This window comes from Melopsittacus undulatus, chromosome 5 (genome assembly GCF_012275295.1).
Source record: "Melopsittacus undulatus isolate bMelUnd1 chromosome 5, bMelUnd1.mat.Z, whole genome shotgun sequence".
Classification (NCBI taxonomy): Eukaryota; Metazoa; Chordata; class Aves; order Psittaciformes; family Psittaculidae; genus Melopsittacus; species Melopsittacus undulatus.
The window spans coordinates 54,674,800-54,695,971 of NC_047531.1; the positions used below are offsets into that span (position 1 = coordinate 54,674,800).

At 39.3% G+C, this 21,172-nt stretch overlaps 1 protein-coding gene across 4 annotated transcripts in view; it reads right to left on the reverse strand.

Annotated features, from left to right (window-relative positions):
• BICD1 (BICD cargo adaptor 1) overlaps positions 1 to 21,172 on the reverse strand; it is a 167,638-nt gene that overhangs the window by 60,885 nt on the left and 85,581 nt on the right. For all 4 annotated transcript variants that reach the window (XM_034063248.1, XM_034063251.1, XM_034063249.1 and 1 more), the window contains exon 2: positions 19,777 to 19,989. In XM_034063248.1, coding sequence (XP_033919139.1) covers positions 19,777 to 19,989 — 213 coding nt within the window. The remainder of the gene's footprint in view (positions 1 to 19,776; positions 19,990 to 21,172) is intronic.

Below are 21,172 nucleotides of genomic sequence, written 5' to 3' on the forward strand. Positions count from 1 at the left end.
TCAGGAGAGGCTGGGCAACCACAATGGACACAAACTTTTGTCTCCACAGTGCAGACTCCCCTAGGTGAAACTGCATATTTTAACATATATTAGCTACTGTGTGTTCATTAGCCATATATATTGAAAACATTCAATGAAGAAAGTCAGTCATAATGTCCTTGCCTGTTACATGGCTGAGCTCAGCCTCATCAGGTGTTACCAGTATAATACGTTAGCATGACGAATTTAACACTTACCTGCTAATACCTGAAAAAAAATTTGTCCTCTCTTTTATGTTTGACAAGACCCTGAACATTAGCTTGAAATGAAAGGCAGTAAGTCAAGGTTACTCAGAGCTTGACTAATCACACGTGAATCTTATTTTTTTCCTACTACAAAACTACCTTCACACATTTTACTTAGCTATAATAGACTGTAGTAAGACACTGTGCCACAAGCTCTAGCATCAGCCCCTTTCTCTTCTACAGAAAACCTTAGTTTGATCCAAATCCAGGGTAACCAGGGGAAGAATACAGATAGGAAACTTTAAAATACTGTCAGTCTGTTGAGCTTTGAATAGGATCCCACATTTCTGGCAAGTGTAGGAGTGAAAGGGATAGGTAAGACAGCAGCAGACTGCAAAACATACATCAGCCTATGGCACAGCTATTTTCTTGCAGTGGCCTTGAGGTGAAGCACTATATCTCTGCTGGGCTCTGATGAAAAACCAAAGGCTCCTCTTCTCCCAGCCCAGGGAAAGAGCTCAGAGATGGGCTCCTTCTAACTGCACCATGTATTTCATCACACTAACGCTGGTGTTGATTGTGTATTGCTCTGATAAGGACAGCCAAGGCTCTGGATAAAGCTCAGCTCAGTACAGCTCTTTGAAAACACTGAAATGCCACAGTACTTGTTTCAGACAGGAACTCTTCTTTGTTTTCAAAGGTGAAAGGGGACTGCTTTATATAAGGCAGTCTCCATTAATATGGGCTTTCACAGGAGAACAAAAGCAAATGATGCAATTTTTCCTGCTTAGAATCTCAATTAGAAACTTGGACTTACTGGGAAATGGAGAGAAGAGTTGATGCAGAAGGGATTTCCAAAAGTGAAAAAACTTCCTTTAAAGAGAAAATCAGTTGTAAACCCTATAATTTAATAGCAAGCCAAAGGGGATGGCAGGTTCTTTAAATACTCCACCAGGGAAAATGCAGAATGTTGCTGGTATTCTCTGTCTTTAAGCACAACAAATAGATGTGAAAGACTTCTGCAGCTTGACAGTCTGGGTCTTCTTTTTGCAGGTTATAGAGAAGAACCCAGTAGATCCATGATAACACTGTTAAAACGTCTTGAATATCAAGAGCGCAGAGAAAGAGATTACAGTATTTGAACCATGGGTAGGGAAAACAGTACATGTCAGTTAGCGCTGTGGATATGAGAATCCACGGAATTTCTGAGTTGCAGGATGCAACACAAGCTTCCTTCATCATCTCACAAGGAGGGTAGCCAGTTATTAACTAGGATCTTGACCTCTGTGTCTCAACTTCCCCACTAGAAGGAAAAATGAATCTAATAATGGGACATTTTTACAAATTATACACCTTAAAAATAAGAGCACAGTTAAAACATAGTGCAAAAATTGGATTATTAGGTAAAACAATGCATGCATTTATATAAAGAAAAAAAAAATGTAAAACAAGTCTTGGTTAAGAGAAAAATAAAAGGTCTTATTGCAAACAGAATGTATTTCCTTAGTATTTTATGTCTCATATGAATAAGATTAATGTGCACTATAGGAACAGACTGGTTAAATTACCTCAGCAAGTAGGCAGAGAGCTGAACAGATGGTAGCACCACTGAGGTAGCAACAAAAATCACTAGTCCTCGTTTATCCAGATGATCTTTATAATTTCCATAACATTAGAAAATGACTGAGCTATGAAATACAGTGTTCTGAGGATCAGGCAGAAACTTTCCTTTGTTTCCCCTGAAATGGAAGATTATGGACCATCTAGACATCAGCATTATAATGTTAGTAGTCCTAACAGGAGATCACATACAGAGATAACCATTTCTGCTAATATGTGGGCTCTCACTTTTTAAAGACCACTTACTTAATAGAGAACATTCACTCAGAATGTACATAAGCTATGGGCATTCTTCTGGCACTTACTTTGGTTCATTTTGTTTCTTTTAGGTAAGGGGTATTTTTGGATATGATTATCTTGAACTGCACATACACCTTTACCTCACCCACAAAGGAGGATGGTTTAGAGCATGATTAATGTGCCCAGTCAAAACACGCATGGCAGCATTTACAAGTAGTCAATACCTTGCTCACAGAAGGCAACCCATGGTTGGTTTCGGGCACTTTGGAGTTTATACGATTGTATGAAACACATAAGGGAAAAAAATACCTTGGTCATGGAGAGAAACAAAGCTTCCTACTTCCTGCTTATTTATCCCATTCTTCCATTGCAGGAGGGCTGGAACTAGATGATCTTAACATCCTTTCCAGCCTTAACTATTCAATGATTCTATGTGTTCCAAAGCAAAGGAGAAAGGTCTTAATAACAGTAGTTACTGGAGTACTTCCCAGGCTACAGAACACAGCTGAGCCTTTTCTGAAAAAAGAATTGTTTTTATCACTATTTTCTTTAAGAGCTACAGCTCACAAATGAGGTTTCAAGTGCAGTGTTGCACACTGGGGCCAACAAAATTAGCTCAGTTGTACTGAATGGAAGAGAGCAGTGTGGAGTCTGTGTTTAGGGTTTGTTTGGTGGGGTTTTTTTTTTTTTTAACTTAGCATGCTAGTATGTAAATGGTTAAACAGCAACACTGAGCATTTTTAATAGCAATTTGCAAACAATGAGACAGATATATACTAGACACAGTTAAAATGATGTCAACATGGAGACATTATGGACTAGCTTTAGCCAAGGTCTATAAACATGCTATGCAGACAAACAGGTCTTTGATGCTCCTTGATATCTATATGAAACCAGTTGTAGACAAAAATAGAGATAGGAGAAAAAAAGGGAGGAAAAAACCCAAACCAACACGTAAGGTCTCAGAAACTTGTCCCTCACATAAGCAATTGAAAAGAGCAAGTCAAATTAGGCCACAGACTGGAACAGAGCTTCTAAAGTCTGATCTGGCACCAAGTGAGATGCTTCCTGTAGCCAGCTGTCTGTACCTTACAGGAAAAAAATCCTCCCAGGGCTTAACTCTTGCAATATAAGAAGGCTGGAAATGTTCTCTGCATTGCACAACTTTATGCCAATGCAAACTTTGCATTCATTTCTTCACAGTAACTGTAAAATTTAATATCCTCGAATCAGGGCAAGTGCACAAAGCTAAGGGATGGTGACTTCTTATGACGGCACAGTGCAGGAGGGTATAATGACTGCATTCTTTGAATCTCATAAGGGATACCTTAACTTAGTTGAAGATGCAATACATGCCTGGGTTTGCCTTCAGGCTATTTTTACAATGAGGATAGTCAAAATGCATGTGTCTTGCCTGAGTAAGGAATGCAATTATTAAAAATGTAAGGCTACAAAGTATACTGAAAGTCAATAATGCACAGGTAAGAAATGAATACAGTTCTTTTTGGAGATGATACATGTAATGGTGTTTGAGTACACAAGAGAAGACATATCTGCAGATCTCCCTGCAGAAACAACAGCGCGTGAAATCTGCAAGAGACTTTTGCTTGCTTAAAACAACCCCACAAACCACAACCTGGTGGTTGGTCTCAATGTTTTTTTTTTCCTTATTAAAAGGAAAGGCTCTTAAAACATAAACACCAATCCCACTTACCTTATGGAGCAGTGATTTTAGCAAACAAACAAAAGCCTATCAACAATCAATCCAGAGACAAGCACACTCGTGCAAGGCCCAGATACAACCCCTTAATGTTCATTATCTTAATCAGGGAAGATGCTCTATTAGTGCTTTGTTTGTTCTCTCATATCCATGTCCTCTCATAACTCCACTGCTGTCCTGATTATCCACTCCCAGAAAAGCCATGCTGGAGCCACAGGAAATCCATCCGTCTCCTCTGGGAGAAAAATCCTCTTCAAATAAGCTGAAGTGCTATCACTAGCTGCCAGCCAGCCACCTGGCAGCACAGAAAACCTCCACTAGGACCATATTTATTGCAGGCAGTGTCCTCTGAAAACTCAGCCATGCACAACAGAGATCAGCATGCACCTGGACACATCTCAATCATCACTTTAAACCTCCCAGTACAGCTACATCTTAAATCTGGATTTAAGAGAAGCAGCAGGATTTGGCTTGGACTGTGTGAGAAAAATATGGGAAAAATAATTTGTTTTAAAGGAAGTATGAGGCCTCTTGTAAAAACTGAAGTACATCAATTAGAAAAAAATTCACTTTGGATACATCACCTCTGCTATTAAATAATTTTTCTACTCTTTATCTAATCTTCATAACAAGTTCTTTAAATAAATGATGTTTTTATTTTGCAGCGAAGCTTTTTAATCCGAGGTGTATTAAAACGCACTGCATGGACTTACTGTTCTGCCCAGCAACTGCAAGGACAGGGTACCACCACATGCACCAGCAGAAGATGCATTGTGGGGGAAAAGGTGGGAGAGAGAGAAACACTTCATATTACAGATGCACTGAAGGGCCAAATTAGTGCTTCAGTGCTTGTTTCTATTTTCAACAATTAAAGTAGTGAAAACTCTAAGAAAATACTAATTAACTTTAAAAATATCTATCTTCTCCAGAACATCAAAGTAGTTTCCAAAACAACTGAAAGCAAAACATCTAATTCATACATGATCTCTCTCTGACCGAATTATTATTCCCCACCCTTGGTTGAACAATAATAGGTTATCAAGGTTGTGCAGTGAAACCCTACATGATGAAGTGAAAATTACCACACAAGAGAAAAAGTCTGAACTTAACTGGAGAACAGCATAGCGGAAAGCACAGGTTCTGTTTGTGTATTCAAGAGAAGAGGCAGCAATAACTCATGTTTAGAAGTTAACCCCAAGCAGGCTGAAATAATGGAAATTTCTAACAGATTACAGACAGGAGATGGAAAGCAGAAAGCCAAAGCAGAAGGCATATGGCTCTGCACCCCAGTAGCCCCTGAGTTATGTGCTTCAGTGGAAGAAGTGACGTGTTTATTTTACTTTACTCTTGTTTTCACAATCCATTTTACCACATTGCTGAATGACACCATTATAGGGCTTGAACTGTTCTTCAACTGCAGCAGTAGCTTTAAAAATAACTTGACCTTCCAGACCTTGGATGGGGATGATGCTTAGAGCTGCCTCCACTACTAAGAGAGGGAGCTTCCTTATGAAGTCCAGCATTAAAAAAAACCCTGTTAAACAAAAATGCTTAAACACACGTAACAAAAAAGTGACTGCAGTTTTAGATCTCAGTAATAAGACAAGCTTTGATATTTCAAACATTGCAAGGTGGTATAGCTCATATCAGAATTTTCTTGCACTAGTGGACAGGAAGGAAATAGTCATGGCTAAATTTCCTTAAGTAGCAGCTTGTAATAAAGGAAAAAACAGCCTATTTTTTTATGTCCTGTGATTGGTTACAATCCCTGGAGAGAGGTCAGTGCCATATGATATGAAAAACACAGTGATGAACCAGTCTTTGCATGTGCTTCTTGATGGAAAGAAAGATTCTCTCTCCAGCTCACTTTGTTATTGTCATGATTTTTCTGAAATGACAACAGGGCTGAAAATAAACTCCAATAAATTTCCCACCTTTGGAAGCAAGGAGTTTTCCGGTTTCAGTGGAAGAACAAAATTTTTACTAACTATCCTGCCTTTAAACTATGTGATCATGGTTCTGTCTGCCTGAAGGTACAAAGTTGCAGAGGTTTTAGAACTGCTTATTCTGCCTATGCAAAGAAACAACCTCTGATTTTTCTGAGTTCAGCTAAGAGCAAAAACTGTAGACTGTGTTAGGGGAACTTCAGAGTTTCAGTTTGTAATGTGTATTTATTGGGTCTGAAAAGGAAACACAGTTCCCCAAAGTAAATGGGTATTAAAGAATGATTAATCTACATAAACACTGAGGAAGCCGAGCTAGCAATTGGTTCACCTTGCCTGAGAACATAGGTAAGAATACTCATTAAACTCCTGCAACCTGGTCCTTAGCTCACCAAGGCAATTCACTGCCTGAATTCAGCAGGAGGCAGGTGGTGGAGCTGCACTGCATTAGAGCCAACCATACAAGTTTATTATTATTGATAACATGCTAAAAGAAGGAGGATTTTTTTAAAACAGAAACACCAGTAGGGTTGTACATTTCTTATTTTACATTTCCAGACTCACACAGGGCTTTTGTTTTTATTATTTTATTTTACTTTTTTAGTTTTTCTTCGCACTGTCATTTCTTCCCTTGAAGACATTAATATTTCAAGTGGACTAACAATGTAGTAATATTTTTAAACTCTATCAGTAACTGAAGTTTTAATTTCATTTATAGCCTATAAAGTGATCTATTTTAAAACAGAGTTATGGTTCTGGTATATAACTCCATCTTGTAACAAATTCAGTGAGAAGAAATTCTGTAGTCAGGTTAGGAGGAAAAGTCTTTTTAGAGGACAAGAAAAGTGGTAATGGGAAACTCATAACTGGCTTTTAAAAAGTACTTGCAATGGATAAAAACATAAAACAATGTAAAAATCTAACACATGGAATCAAAGCTGTCAAAGGACTGACTTCAAATCACCACTGCCATTTACAGAGCATGAGCAAATCAAGTTATATAAAAACCAGCTGTACCTCCTAGACTCCACAAATATTCTGATGAAGACACCTCTTGTTACCAGTTTCCACTTGGACATTGAGCTGCTGAACCCAACTCTTAAAGTGTAACCATCCAGCCAGTTCTTTATCCACCGGGTGGTCCATCCGTCAAATCCATGTCTCTCTAATTTAGAGATAAAGATGTCATGCAGGACAGTGTTAAATGCCTTGCACAAGTTCAGGTAAATTACATCAGTTGGTCTTCCCTTATCTGCCAACGCTGTACCCCCACTGTAGAAGGCCACCAAATTGGTCACACATGATTTGCCCTTAGTGAAGCCATGTTGGCTGTAACCAATTTTCCATGTCCACCTTATTTTCCATGTGCCTTAGCACATGTTTAGATGTCTTTGTGAACTGGAACTTCTTTTCTGACATCTCGTAAAGGGGTCTGCAGATCCAGTCCTTCACCCTCATTGTGTTGAAGTCTTTGACCAAAAAAACCCAAAGCCATCCTTTTCCTCTTAGATTTTTTGAGCAAGCCAAGGCAGAGTGAATTTATGAAGTCTTGTTGCTGACTTGATATAGGCCAGAATACTCACTTTCTCTCTTTAATATAGTCGTAATTACTTCACAACCAACACCTGTTTATACCCATTTAGATTTTTTTGCTTTTTCTTCCATGCTTTTCTCACCTGATTTGACATCTCTGCATGTCTCATTTGAGAGTGGCAGATAGTCACTGCACATGAATAACAGTTGAGAGAAGCTGTTTAGGAAAGAATCACTTTCTCCGCATTGACCAGAATTTTGCCCTTGACATTTTATTAATGTAGCTACTAAGCACAGAATGAGAATCTTGTATCTTCTTGATGCCATTGCATTTTCCAATTCCTTTGAGAAAATGAGGCAGGAGTGAATATGAGCAACAAATGCAAACTATCCCGTATTATTTGCCAAAATCTACAGCATTGCATTTGCAAACAGTATTACCTTTGCATCCCATTTTTATGACTAGGTATGCAGGACTAATGGGAAATGGCCCATCTTTGACCTACACCACTCTAAAGCTGATGCTATAATGCTACAGCCATTCTTTACATTGTTCACAGCCAGTATCAGAACAGATAACCTCACCACTTCACTGAAGTGAAAAATTATGTATCTATGATGATGCCTTCAAGGCACATTTGGCTGAAAGACCCAAAATACTGTGCTTCAGAAGGAGAGGAAAGGCTACACAGGCAGAAGCAATGAACAGTAAAGACAAAAATTGCATTCATATTTAGTCCTACCTTTTTGATGGATTTTTTGACAATAGCATCACAGAAGCAGACAAGGTCTGATTATGTATGAGCATCTGCACGTACATATGTAAAACATTTGCCAGCAAAAGTGCATTTCTCTCAATCCTGAAGCTTAAAAGTGGATTTGACCATCACAATGAAAGGGTGATAACACTGTCTGACCTCTGCCTGACTTGCTGCCCTCCTCCTGGATGCTGACTTGCACTGACTGTTGAGAATAACTAAAAATAACCAGCTTCTTTCATATACTGTAATAAGGGCAAAGAGAGAGAAAGTAGCAGCATATTTGAGTTTCTTGCTGTTCACCCTCCTGTCAACTTCCCCTTGAGAACAGAGTTTGTTGCAGAAAGCACAATTAGCATAGATGATGGGAGCCAAGAACTTATTAATGATTTCATACCAGTGCCAAACTGGTAATGAGTTTGAGGCTTTAAGGCAGAAGAGAGAGTTGAACAGGAGAACCTACTTCACATAAGACCATACTTAAGAATGGCACCACATTGCCACAAAGAGCAGACTTCAGTTTTGCAAGATATAGGCTGAATGAATTCAAATGAGACCACGCCAACTTACAGACCACAAAAACATAAATGAAAAACATGCTTGCTTTTCTCTTATTTTTCAGGGTTTCTTAGGTTTTGCTTCTATGTAGTTTCTTTTATTTGCTTGGTGGATTTTTTTCCCAAGGAAATTTTTACTAGCTCTTAACAACCCAAAGGCACATATTAGAAGCATCATGCTCAATCTCACTCTGATTGCACTTCACAAATCATCTACTTCTGGGGTCAGGTAGCCAGCATTGCTCTGTGTCCTGGTGTCCAAGACATATCCCTAGGAAAAGGTAAATCCCATTTCCCTAAATTACCTAGTAAATCCTAGGAGAAACCTTTCCAAACAAATCAGTATTGATTACAGGCCAAGAAAAAATACACTGAAAACAAATGTGGGTTTTTAACAAATAAAGCAGATGTGGAAGCTCAAATAACTTGGCTGGTAATTGCTGCGCACATGTGATCAGCATGCATGAGCTTCTCTCAGGATGCAAGCACTAATCACAGTACCAGAAGAGATCATTAGGTTTTTCAGTTTTGTTTGGTGAATCTCATCTCTGAATCAATGACTCCTCAGTGCCATCAGTTTTGCACTGCTTAATCATGAACAATATCAAAAGTTCAGAAGGAAGCAGGTTAGGAAATCAGGCAATGATGCACCCATATGCATACGGATGAACAAGAACTGGAAAGTCAACAACAGAAAGTAAAGTCAGGCAGAGCTACAGTACACACAGGAACGCCCCAGAAGAAGAGAAACATAACTGTACTACTTGTGTACTGATGACTGGGAATAGATCAAGATTACTGTTCTGTAACCCCAATAGTCCTGAAGGCATAAAACATTCAACAATTGGCAGGCACATTCTAACACCAAAAGACTGGGAGGAACAGCATCAGACTTTCAGAGAAGGTTCTAGCTCTTCTTCCTCTTTAAATTGGAAACTGCTCAGGATATTTTTTATTATTATTATTATTTTAAAGGGAATTAATTGGAATGAGAACAATAAACTTACTTAAATTCTTTGTTTAATATTCTTTATCAGTGGCACATGAAACTTACACTCTATTGCTTATGCACTCAGGCAGTGAGGAGTTTCAGCAAAAATTTCTTCTTGTCCTTATTATAACTTTATCTGGAAGAGAGCTTAAGCTTTTGGACTCACACTTCAGAAAGTCTGGCAGCAAGGGCATACATACTTCCTTTCCCACTTAATCCCAGGCAAATGAATTAAGTCACAAGGTACAAGTCAACACAGCTCCTAGGCTCTTGCTCCTGAGAGTCCAGATCACATTGCAAGGATTCTTTAAAAACTGGCAACACAGCTAATCCCAGCACTGCCAAAACCCATCTTACTCCACACCACTTGAATAGACAAAAGCCCAAGTTATTCTTAACCAGCAAATTAATACTGAAAGAGTGAGTCAGCACAAGCAGTTCTAATGAGGACATCCTCATCTAGAAACATAAACTAGTCAGCAAAGTTATGCATTTTTTGAAAGTAGAGGCTGCACAAAACTGATATTTTCTCAAGTTCAGAAAGCTATTAACCCATCATCCAAGTGGCCACTCACAGGTGTGTGATACCTGAGAAACACGGATGTTATACGATGATGCTTTCCCTAGCATCCCCTCCCAGCCCCTGCATCAGAGGTTGAGGAACTTTCTGAGCTGGGTGCTGGGTCTGGCTCTTCAGGTATAAGCAGTACTGATGGCCTCATCCTCCATGAAATTTGCCTCACTCTTCTTTAAACCCAGGTATATTTCTGGCCTCCACAGCTATCCTCTCAGCATGTTCCCACTCAATACTTTGCACATGGGAGTACATAAAGGCCTTTGAAACACTACCTCAGTACAAATAAGGGGTTATTATTTCACAGATCTTATGTAACAACAAGCACTGCCAGATCCTGATTTGATTAATTACTGCCCAGAGATTATGAAGTGCAGCTGAAAGTACACCCTGTTTTATTTTCTATTTGAGGCCCTGCAAGAGACCCTTTCATAAAATCACAGAATGAACTAGGTTGGAAAAGTCCTGCAAGATCAAGTCCAACCTTTATCCTAGGACTGCCAAGTCCACCACTAAACCATGTCACTGAGGACATGCTTATAATAAGGCACTCTGTATTTATGCAACAGTCCCTTAGTTAACCTCCATTACCCCACCTGGCCTTTTTTTGACCTCTCTACTGTCCATTGTTTCACTCTCTCATTCACAGCAGAGCTAAATGCACAAACCTTGCCAAAGAAAATGGTGTCATGAATGTGTCAGATCACAAGCTCACATCCTAAGTCACTGTTCCAGTCTCATTAACAGGAAACACAGCTAATCAAAGCTGCTTTTTGTAGCTTGCAGGTAATATTTGAGAGCCAGAACAGCAGTACAAGGTGCTGAAGATTAGCTTTTGAAAACAGTGCCACAACAAAACATATTTATGCTTCACTGTTGACTCTCCTGTTCTATTACAGTTGGTGCTTATGAGTATGAGCTTGGAAACACAATCATTTTATGAGCAACTATAGGATTATAGAATTTCAGGAAGTAAAAGGGTGAATCATAACACAGCCACCCTTTTGTTTCACCCGCACAGCCAGTTGCTTGTTGGCCAATGCAGGAAACAAGAACCACAAGAAAGTGTCTGGTGGTAACTAGAAGAGCAGATGAGATTGAATGGCAGATTTATAGTTAAATCTTTATCTGCTAATAACAGTACTCAGAAGCAGTCTATGCTGGACAGATCTTGCTGCTTATACTCAAAAGTTCCTTCTTTGACAGATAGACAGTATCAGGCTACCAGTATACTTATCCCTTTCACAGCACGGGGAGAGATTCGGTAGGATTACAAGTCACAGCTTGCTTTATTTTTCTGTCTCCGAGACATAAAGAAAGTAATTCTGTTTCTTTTTGGAAGTTCTCTGAACAGGGAAAGTAAAATGCATAGGGCAGAGAAAACCACTTTACAAACATAAGAATCTAACTACAAAATAACACCCTCACAAAACCACTGTAAAACCTACATCAAAATTAGTAAAAAAAAAATGTTTCATCAGCTAAAGCCTATTGATGACAACCTCCAGTTTTGTACCTTCCAGGCTGCTTTGTGCTGCAAAGTCAGGCTTTACACTTCAGTGTGGTCTGCTGCTATTTTTTTCCCCATCACAGTCCATGGTGACAACAGTCACAAACCCACCTGCACTCTACCTTCATTGCCTGTTAGGAGATATTCTGCAATAGAACTTTTTTCCAGGGATTACAGCTTGGTTCACATCAGTCTGAAGTGAGAAGATTTAGGCTCTTGTAAAAAGAAATAGCAAGCCTTATAGGAACTCAGTATGAATCCAAGTGTTTGTGTGTCAGAAAATATATAGAACAAGGGTTAAAGCACATCCTGCAGGAACAGCAAAGGGCACTGCAGCTAATCCAATCATGACCACGGGTACCTACAAGCAGGCACTGATGATTTTCCAGATATCGTGTCAAAAGGACAGGAATTCAGAGCAAAGACAGGGCCACTCTGCACCCTCTTCAGCCTAAAGCCCCTGGAGGTCCTGCAGCTCTCTCCAGTCTAGATAAAGCACAGATAAGTAAGTGCTTTCACAGGGAAAGTATTAACACCTGACTGCTTACAGAAACTGTTATCATGTTTTTAAAGAGGTCCAGATAAGACACAAGTATATACTGCAGTTCGATTTGAAGCTACATCAGCAACATCTAATAAAATTTCCCATAGAATCCTATAACCATTGAGGTTGGAAAAGACCTTTAAGGTCATAAAGTCCAGCTGCAAAACTAGCACTGCAAGGTCCACCACTACACCATGCCCCTAAGCACCACATCTACACATTTCTTAAATACCTCCAGGGATGGTGACCCAGCCACTTCACTGAGCAGCCTGTTCCAGTGCTTGACAACCCTTTTAGTGATGAAATCTGAACATTATGCTATTATATGATACTCAGGAACAATGTCAATCTGATTTTTTTGTCTGGAACGCAGAAGGAAACAATACATTTTTAGCAAACTTTTCAGCCTCTCAAGACAAAAAATCCCACCCGTTAGCACCGTCAGCAAAGCAGGGAGAAAAATTTATGAGGGTGGCTAAGCAGGAGCAAGCTGGAAAATCTCCCTTCAGCAAGCTCTTCTAAAAACAGGAGAGAAAAGAAAAACACCTCCCAGCTGGCAAAGTAACAAATTTGTTTTCTAAGCCTAATTTAGAGCTGGTTCTACCCAGTTGAAGGAAGCTCCCAAACAAATAAATAGACTCAGTTAGACTGACTATGCCAATACTACCCTGAACTGTGATGAGAGCACTCTCCTCACAGGAGAAACAGTTTCATAGAATCATAGTTTTGCCATGTCTCTGTCATGCTTTGGCTGCATTTTGTTTCTCAGGTGGCTCTGACCCCCTCAGTCATCTCCATGAGCTGCTCTGGCATCACAGTCCTACAGTTTCTTTTCAGAAAGCAGAGCTTGCATGAAAGTACATTAAGGTGAAGACACCATTAACAATGGCCACACTGAATACTTCATTGTATTTTCTTACTCATTCTTCCTCTAGAAATGAAGCCATGGTTGCAAGTACCAGCATAATATTAGTAAGAAGATAAATATATTTATAATGTAGAATTTATTTAACCAGTGTAAATGCCAAAAGAAACCCGTTCTTCAGCAGACTGACAGAGATAAGTCTGTTGATGTGGCCACTAGGAAGCACAGGACAACACCATGAGGGAGCAGGCGAGATCATGGAAAGATGTTGCATGCGTTGTCACAGTCAACACTGTAGTCATTTAAATCACTGTCTAGGATAACTGTCAAAGCAGTCACAGGTTCCCCATCCCATGCATGAAGAACATTTAAAAACTACAAGGGAAAGCAAGCTAATACCACTGAAGAGAGCTCACTACTCTCTAAACGAGCTTTGTCACTAGAGCCAGGCCACTAAACTGTGGTTCCTGCAGTATACGGTTCTTGGCAGTGACTGCTCTCCTGGACTTATCTTTCCGTCTTTCTTCAACACATAGTTGGAGAAAGTTATCCTATTTGGTAACCTGGAACTACCTCCCTCCAAAAGCTCAGCAATCAAACCACAAGCCACAGCAGACGTTCTCTCTGAGGGTTGGAAACAGCCTTTGCCAAGGGCTGTAACCTCATAGAGGGGAGACTGGGGTTCTGGTCTCTGCCCCAATTAATATTTAAGTATTTCTCATTAAATATTGATTGAAACAGGGACCTGAACTAGGTTCCCTATTTCCAGCTGAGTGGTTTATCCTTTAGGCTACAGTCATTCTTATGAGCTTGCTCACTCTTGCTGACTCACAAAATACTAACTATACCCCAAAAAAGTGGAACAGCTTCATCTGAAAGAACGAAAAGCCTGCCAACTGACTGCCAGGGCACTTTCTTCAGCGAGGAGTGGATTTATAATCCCTGAGGCAGAGAAGAAATTGGAGCCCCAAACATTGCCACAATCACAGAAACAGAGAGTTGAAGGACATCACTAGGTGATGAAGTCAGCTAGGGAAACACCTCCTTGGAGGATAACAGTAGCACCTACAACAATGTTTAATATCCAGCAATAGAGTAGTACTAGTCCTCAGTCTCATCCAAAGGCATTCCTGAATGCTTCTGGAAACAGACCTTTACATGGGCAGAAAATTTTACAGGTAGAAAATTAGACACCTAAAGACTGTAGGAGCCTCCAGGAACAGGCAACAATTGAATGCGTTACGGATCTCAGTTTTGGACCTAACTACATCCTACATTAAATAGGAAGCACTACGTATTTACTCACCCTAGAGAAACAAGAAGCTGAAACTGGTGTGGGTATGTCCTGTTTAAAGCATGAAAGAGGATTAACTAGACATGTGTTCACATTGAAAGTTTCTAGGCTTTACCCTGAATTGCCAGAAAAATTAGGAAAAAACTCTTCTAAATCTTCAGACTGAAAAATTGTAATTTCCAAATATGAAATAGGCAACTAGGAATTTTTGAATGTATATTTAGTATAGAAATAGCAGTTCTTAATTACTTATTTTCTTAGACAAAAGACAATGAACACAATGCCTGTAAATTTTCTCCACTTATCTATTTTCAGAATGCAGATGTGGCCACTTAGCAGGTGGTTACGTTTCTGAAATGGCCCCAGCTAGCAGTAACACTTCTTAGACTTATTCACCCAACACAATCACTCAGGCTTTGCATCATCATACATAGGTTCCCCTGAAAAAAAAGTCCAGGCTATCACACTCATATATTTCCTTACTAGTGTGAGGTACAAGATCTTTGTACTGCTGAAGTGAATAAAAGTTAAGAAGCTATTGATTTCAAGGGCAGTAAGGCTGCACATCATCCTAGATTTTTTTTCTCCTAGTTTCTGCACAAAATGCTTCACCAATTTGTATTTTTCTCCCTACTCACTTTTTCACTGCCCTTTTATCCCTGCATCTGCTCAGGTGCATGCTGCTGCCATGCCTTAAAACTGCCATCACATAAACCTTCATGCTCATCTGTTAACTCCTGGACTGCAGGTACCCAGGTGCTGATTTCTTCTGCAATCCCAGCAGCTGCTGCAGTGACATTTAGTAGCACACACTATCAGTTTTAACCCTTTGCTTCCTGACTTTCTTATGTTATTCCTCCTCCTTTTCACTAGTCTTGCTGGGGAGAAAGAGTTGATCCATATCTACCAGCCTCTTCAGACAAAAGCATGCGTCTACCCATCCTCCCACAACTCCTAAACCTATTCTCATGACACCTACAAAACTCAATCTGTACAATCACCTTTCACCTCTATTTTCTACAGTTTCACCTGCTTTCCCTCTTTGTTTCATGCTCTTTCTCCTCCAGTTGCTACCTGTTTCGAATCAGATGCCCTGCTCCGAGGCATTCAATGTACCCCTGGAGGAGAAGTATGATCTCATCACAATAACTTCCTGCTCCAACTTATGAGCTGGGTCATCTGTGCTTGAATAACCACCTTTGTCAGTTATCAACTTCTCAGGGTAGTGATTTTGTTATCTTTATCCATCTATAGATTTTTCAGCAGCACAAATGAAAGAACCAGTGGCTCACATCCTGACTATACGTAAACACAGCATTTTTACATAGTAAAACAAAACCCAGAGAATTAGAAAATGAAAAAATATTCTATTTTAAAAATATATTTTTAAAAGACTATTTTTTTAACATTCATAATAAAGGCAGACGATTCATATGTGGTTAGAAAATGTTAAATGAGCTAATAACCATACTGATGTCTCCACACAGAAAGGCAATCTACCATGAACATAACATACAGATTTTGTAAATCTGGTCTCTGAGTGCTAAAAAATTATATCTCTGGCATCAGTTTTAAAATCAGTTTATTTTTTTATTACAGCAGTTTTAAGAATCTCCAGATAAACTGCTACATCCCCTGCCTGAAGTCTTGGTGGGAGAAAAGAATAAAAAGGGTTACCTACTTTCCAAAAATGTGTATTTTATTTAGTTATGTGATAATAATACTCCTATACAAACCTGAAGGGATTTTTCTTGCATACAAAGTAATGCTGCTGGTGTTCTACTCTTTTGATCATTTTAACATGAATCTAGAAAGCCATCTGCGGACAGAGATTCCTGGTGCATCCTTCAGCAACAAGGTGAAACAAATGCTCAAGTTCATAAAAAAACATGTCTTTCTTTAGCATTGAGCATTAAAATCAGCTTCTTTGCTTTCCCAGACTGAGATCTCCAGAGACCTGTGTGTGATACATTCCTTTTTACAGCAAAAGGGATCCAGGTCAAGCTCCCCTGCAGACATCAGCTGTGACTGTATGGCAGACACTTGCAAAGAGGCATGAATTTTTAAACTCTGAATCTATGGAATTCCCAAGATTCCTAAAAGCCATCAGCATTCATGCGAGTATATTCTGAGGGTTCACAATGCTCATGCACTTTCATGTGACTATGGATTTCTGTGAAAATTCAGAAAGCAGAATGTATTCATAAGAGAATTCTCATGACAGACTAGAGAATGGAGAAGCAATGAAGAAGCACTGACTGTGTTATTTAGGGATGTGGCAGCAATAACAGGGGTCATTTTCTGAAAACCTAGCTATCAGTCTTCAGTATCATAAGGGACTGAATACATGAATAAGTATCATAAATTTCTGTCATCTATGCTAAAATGCTGCACACAACAGTTTTTCAAATCTTTCAGGTCTAAAGGTGAAAGCAGTGATTACCTGGGGGAGTTAGTTTACAACTAGAAAGCATATTCCTGGGGGGTGGGGGGAATTGGCAGGTGGGGAGGGATGGGAAGAGACAGGATACAGCCAGGTAACTTGGATCCAGAATCCATCTTAATATCACTCAGCTGTTCACTCAGCACAGTCACTCGTATAAAGGTCATCATGGGTTGTTGTTTTTTTTTTCCCCATGTATTTCTCTAACTAGATTTTCAAACATACTGGTTAAAGAGACAAATTACTTCTTCCTCACTGTAGCAATCTACCTGTGGCAGGCTCTAATGACTGTCTTTACCCCAAAATGTACCAGACATGTAATACATTTTTTTCCCAATTTAGTGGTTGTCAAGATTAGGAGTAAGCTAAATCTGCCTTTAGTAAAAGCAGTACCCTGAACCAGGCAAAGTTCATAAACACAGTAGAAGGGGATCTCATTTCTGAAGGTACTTGGACACTGCAGACATAGAATTTGTTTTTGGACCAAAGCATATCGAGCTGGATACAAGGGTGAGAATCCCTTGAGCACAAGGCAAAATGCCAGTGTAATTCAGTGTGACAAGATCCCTAAAAGCCCTGAGGTAAGTGTCAATCACTCCTCTCTCTTATTATATTCCAGTAATTCATCATAATAGCATGTAGTGTCAGCTTGGTAACAAAGTGGCTGCACTAATCCCATTGATGTTGAAACTCATTGGTTGTAGTTCCATAAAATAAAAGTTCAACACAGTCAAGGACTTTGTACTCAGGGTCCGACATCATCTTAATAATAACAACAACCAGTTTAACAGCCTTATTTTTATTCCAGTAAATCCAATTCTTGCACTTTAATGAACTACTAGGGGTTGTTCTTATTTAACATTAGAACAGGAAATAATTGCAGCTGGTCTCACACCAGGGGTTACTATTATCTCTAAAGAAATTAGTACAATCAATATTCTAGGGAGAACAAGTACTGAAACTGCCTCCTGAATAACTTGCAGATCAATGATTATGATAGAAAATGAAAGGGAGATTTGCAACTGAAGGAGTCCCAAGGAGACCCTAGAGAAAAGAACAGAGTACAAAGGCAAATGTGTGTTTTCTCTAACTTGGTTGTCCATTTGTGACTAAACCCCAAGTCATAGCGACCTGCAAGCTTTAACCAGATGGTTAGGTAGGTGTGTCAGCAGCTGACTGCCTGCTACCATAAAGATTTTAGGGTATGATTTCAGGGTGAGTACATATTAACTTGATTTGGGGTTTTGATTGAGGTTTGGGTTTTTTTTTTAACTACTGTTGTCAACCAGAGCAACAGCAATTACAATCACATATTTTAATTACAACTTGTACATAATAGCATATATTTGTTACTGAAACCTCCTCTGTATTATGGGTAAGTCCAGTGCAACCATTAAATAAGAACATTCAATGGGAGTAAAGGACCAAGACCCAGAGAGACCCTGTCCCAGAGGTTTTTGTAGGTTAAAAGAATGCCATTCCACTCAGCTACAGAAAACATTATAAACTTTGTTAATTTGTTAAACACATATGAAAGAATCACTTCCCAGAATTACCTAGGAATGATCTTTTCCGGCAGCTGGACAGTGGGGAAAGCCCTCATGTCTAAGCATTCCTGAAGAAAGCAGGGAAGATATGGGGTGATTTCCAAGTGCTGCCTTCCTGTGTATGCAGTTGCTGTCTTTAGAAAACTGAAGTATATAAGGAAAACAGCAAAACTGGCAAGAACAAGGTACAAACGTGTGCATGAAAGCACTAGAAGGAATGGCAGAAGGATAAAAGGAGAGTGTGCATTGATGGCACCTTAATGAACAGGCCATCAAGATCACAGCAGACTCATGTGTAACTTCTCAGACACCCATGCTGCAAAAACAGCTTACACTCAGAGGGGTGGACTGGAGAGCATCAAATAGATCAGCAGTGTTACACAGGGACTCACAGGAGTGTCACGAGCGAAAGAGATAAATATCAATAAATGTCATCTTCTTCAGGGCACAAAAGGCACATGCAAAATGAGCACATTGTCATAAATCTATGAGGAACCCAGGACACATGACAAGGACTTGACAGTATTCCTTATCGTATTCCTTATCTTCAATTTCACTGTAATTAATGCGGGTCAGAGTGGTGGGACACACCACTTAGTGAGTCTAAGAGGTGTGCATTTAACAGTCCAAGAAAGTGAGCAAGAGCCAATTTGCTAGCAAAGCTAAAGGAAACAGAGCCACCTTCCTCTCATGCATGGTCTTTGTGCTGAGCTTTGCTACATGAGTTGTGCAAACTAACTGTCAAAACAGAAAGAATAAACTAGTAAAATTATATCAGTCCTCAGCTACCTGGGATATAGAAACAATAGTAAGTAAAAAGACCTGCTGTCTAAAGTTCCAGATTTCAAGGAAAAAAAAAGACAAATTATTAACTATTACTAAATTCTCCATTGAAATTAATTGATAGCCAATATGAACCAATGGCCAATAACATTTGGTTTCTTTACTGTTACCCATTTTCTAAACATGAGCATGCATTTTGATTTTGCTCTGCAGTAGAAGAAAACCGGTGAAAGCTTTATCTACTTCTAGCCAATCCAGAATGCCTTAGAAACGATGTAAATGTTGAGAGAGGAGCTGCATGACTATCTGAGGTGTGCAGAATATGTGGTTATGTAAAATTCACTTATATGTAGGGAGTATTACATAGAATGCAAAATTCTAAGAGAGCTTTCGAAATTGTATCTTCCTGAATCAGGTTTTATTATACTGAGGGGGTAGGAAGTGTTACTGTTGTTTAAAAATAATAATTTAATTTTTTTCCTTTCTAAATTACAGCCCTCAGGTATTTCTGGAATGATCAGAGACTGGTAGGTGTTTTTACTTCTTGTAGCATTTTCATGACTCACAGCAATGCCATCCATGATATCCCAATAAAATTCAGCCCCTTGCTCCCTGCACACCCCCAGTTACCTCTTTCAAGTCTTGGACAATAGCAGTGAGTCTCTCATTCTCTGCCTGAACATTGGTGACCACTGCCCTGCTCTGCTTCAGCTCGTTCTGCATCTCCAAAATCTTCCCCAGGTAATAAGCTTCTTTTGATGCAGATTCCTGGAGGAGAGTTTCTTCACGTGTTTCACCATCTTCAGCCACTTTGCGGTGAATTGAGAAGGACTGTCCAAATGCCTGCAAGAGGAAAACAGTGCACAGTGTAAAATTGCTGAAGTCCTAGAAAAATTATCAACAGTAATGAGCAGCTGCATAACCAGAGGGAATTAAACAGCTCTGTGAGTCCCAAACTCTGATCTAATAAGTACTGCCTTAGCACCTTCCTTGCAGCTGAGTGCCATCATCTCATTTAGCTGAAATGAAATATCTTCAAGCTCATTTGCAGCATGGAGTTATGGCCCTTATCCAGGCAACCTCCACTGAGATCAGGATGGTGCTCTGCTAACTAGCCATTAATTAACATCAATGTTTAACTCTCTTGCATGAGTGCAGCTGATAATTCACCAGTTCCTTTTTTCACTAGCTCTGCAAAGTGTTTGGTTTGATTTGTTTCTGAAGAGCTTGAATAGATGAAAAATCCTTCTAAATTGCTTTCCATTTTTAACAATCTTTTATTATAGGAGCTGACTCCCTGGTATAGAAAAAAGCTCCCATAACTTGAGAGAAAGATAAATTAGCTGAGTACAAGCAGTGACCATCCACACTGTTCTTAAGCTAAACACAAGAGCCTGACAGCTCCTTTATTTCATTTGTACTCAGTGTTTCCGCTTCTGCTGAGAAGAAACAATGATCTAGTTCCAACCCACTGCCATGGTCTAGGCCAACCACTAGACCAAGTTGCTGAAAGCCTCATCCAGTTTGGGCTTGAAGACTTCCAGGGATGGGGCATCCAGAACTTCTCTGGGCAACCTATTCCAGTACCTCACCACCCTCATAATAAAGAATTTGAAAGCAAAGTACAAACCACAATAGTAGAAACGATGCTTTCATCTAGCTATGAAAGGCAGAGGGAAAAATCATGCAATAACTAACAACATAAAAAAATAACGTAATAACACAAAATAGAATAAAAATAGTAACAAAATAATGTATAAAACAAAACAAAATCAAACCCTGTTTAATTTGTATTGCCTTTAAAAACAGATATCTGGTTGAAAATGACAGGGCCTAATTCTGGAAAAAGACAAAAGAAGTCCTCTGATGTTAAGAATACTTAGGCTAACATAGGCAAAAGCTCTCTCTCACATTTTAATTCAAAAAGAGTATTTTGGAATTTTTTTTCCCCAGTATAGAAATCCTTGTCACTGTAATATATGTTCTTTCAGAGGGAAATTCTCCTCAAAAGCCTAATTTCTATCCA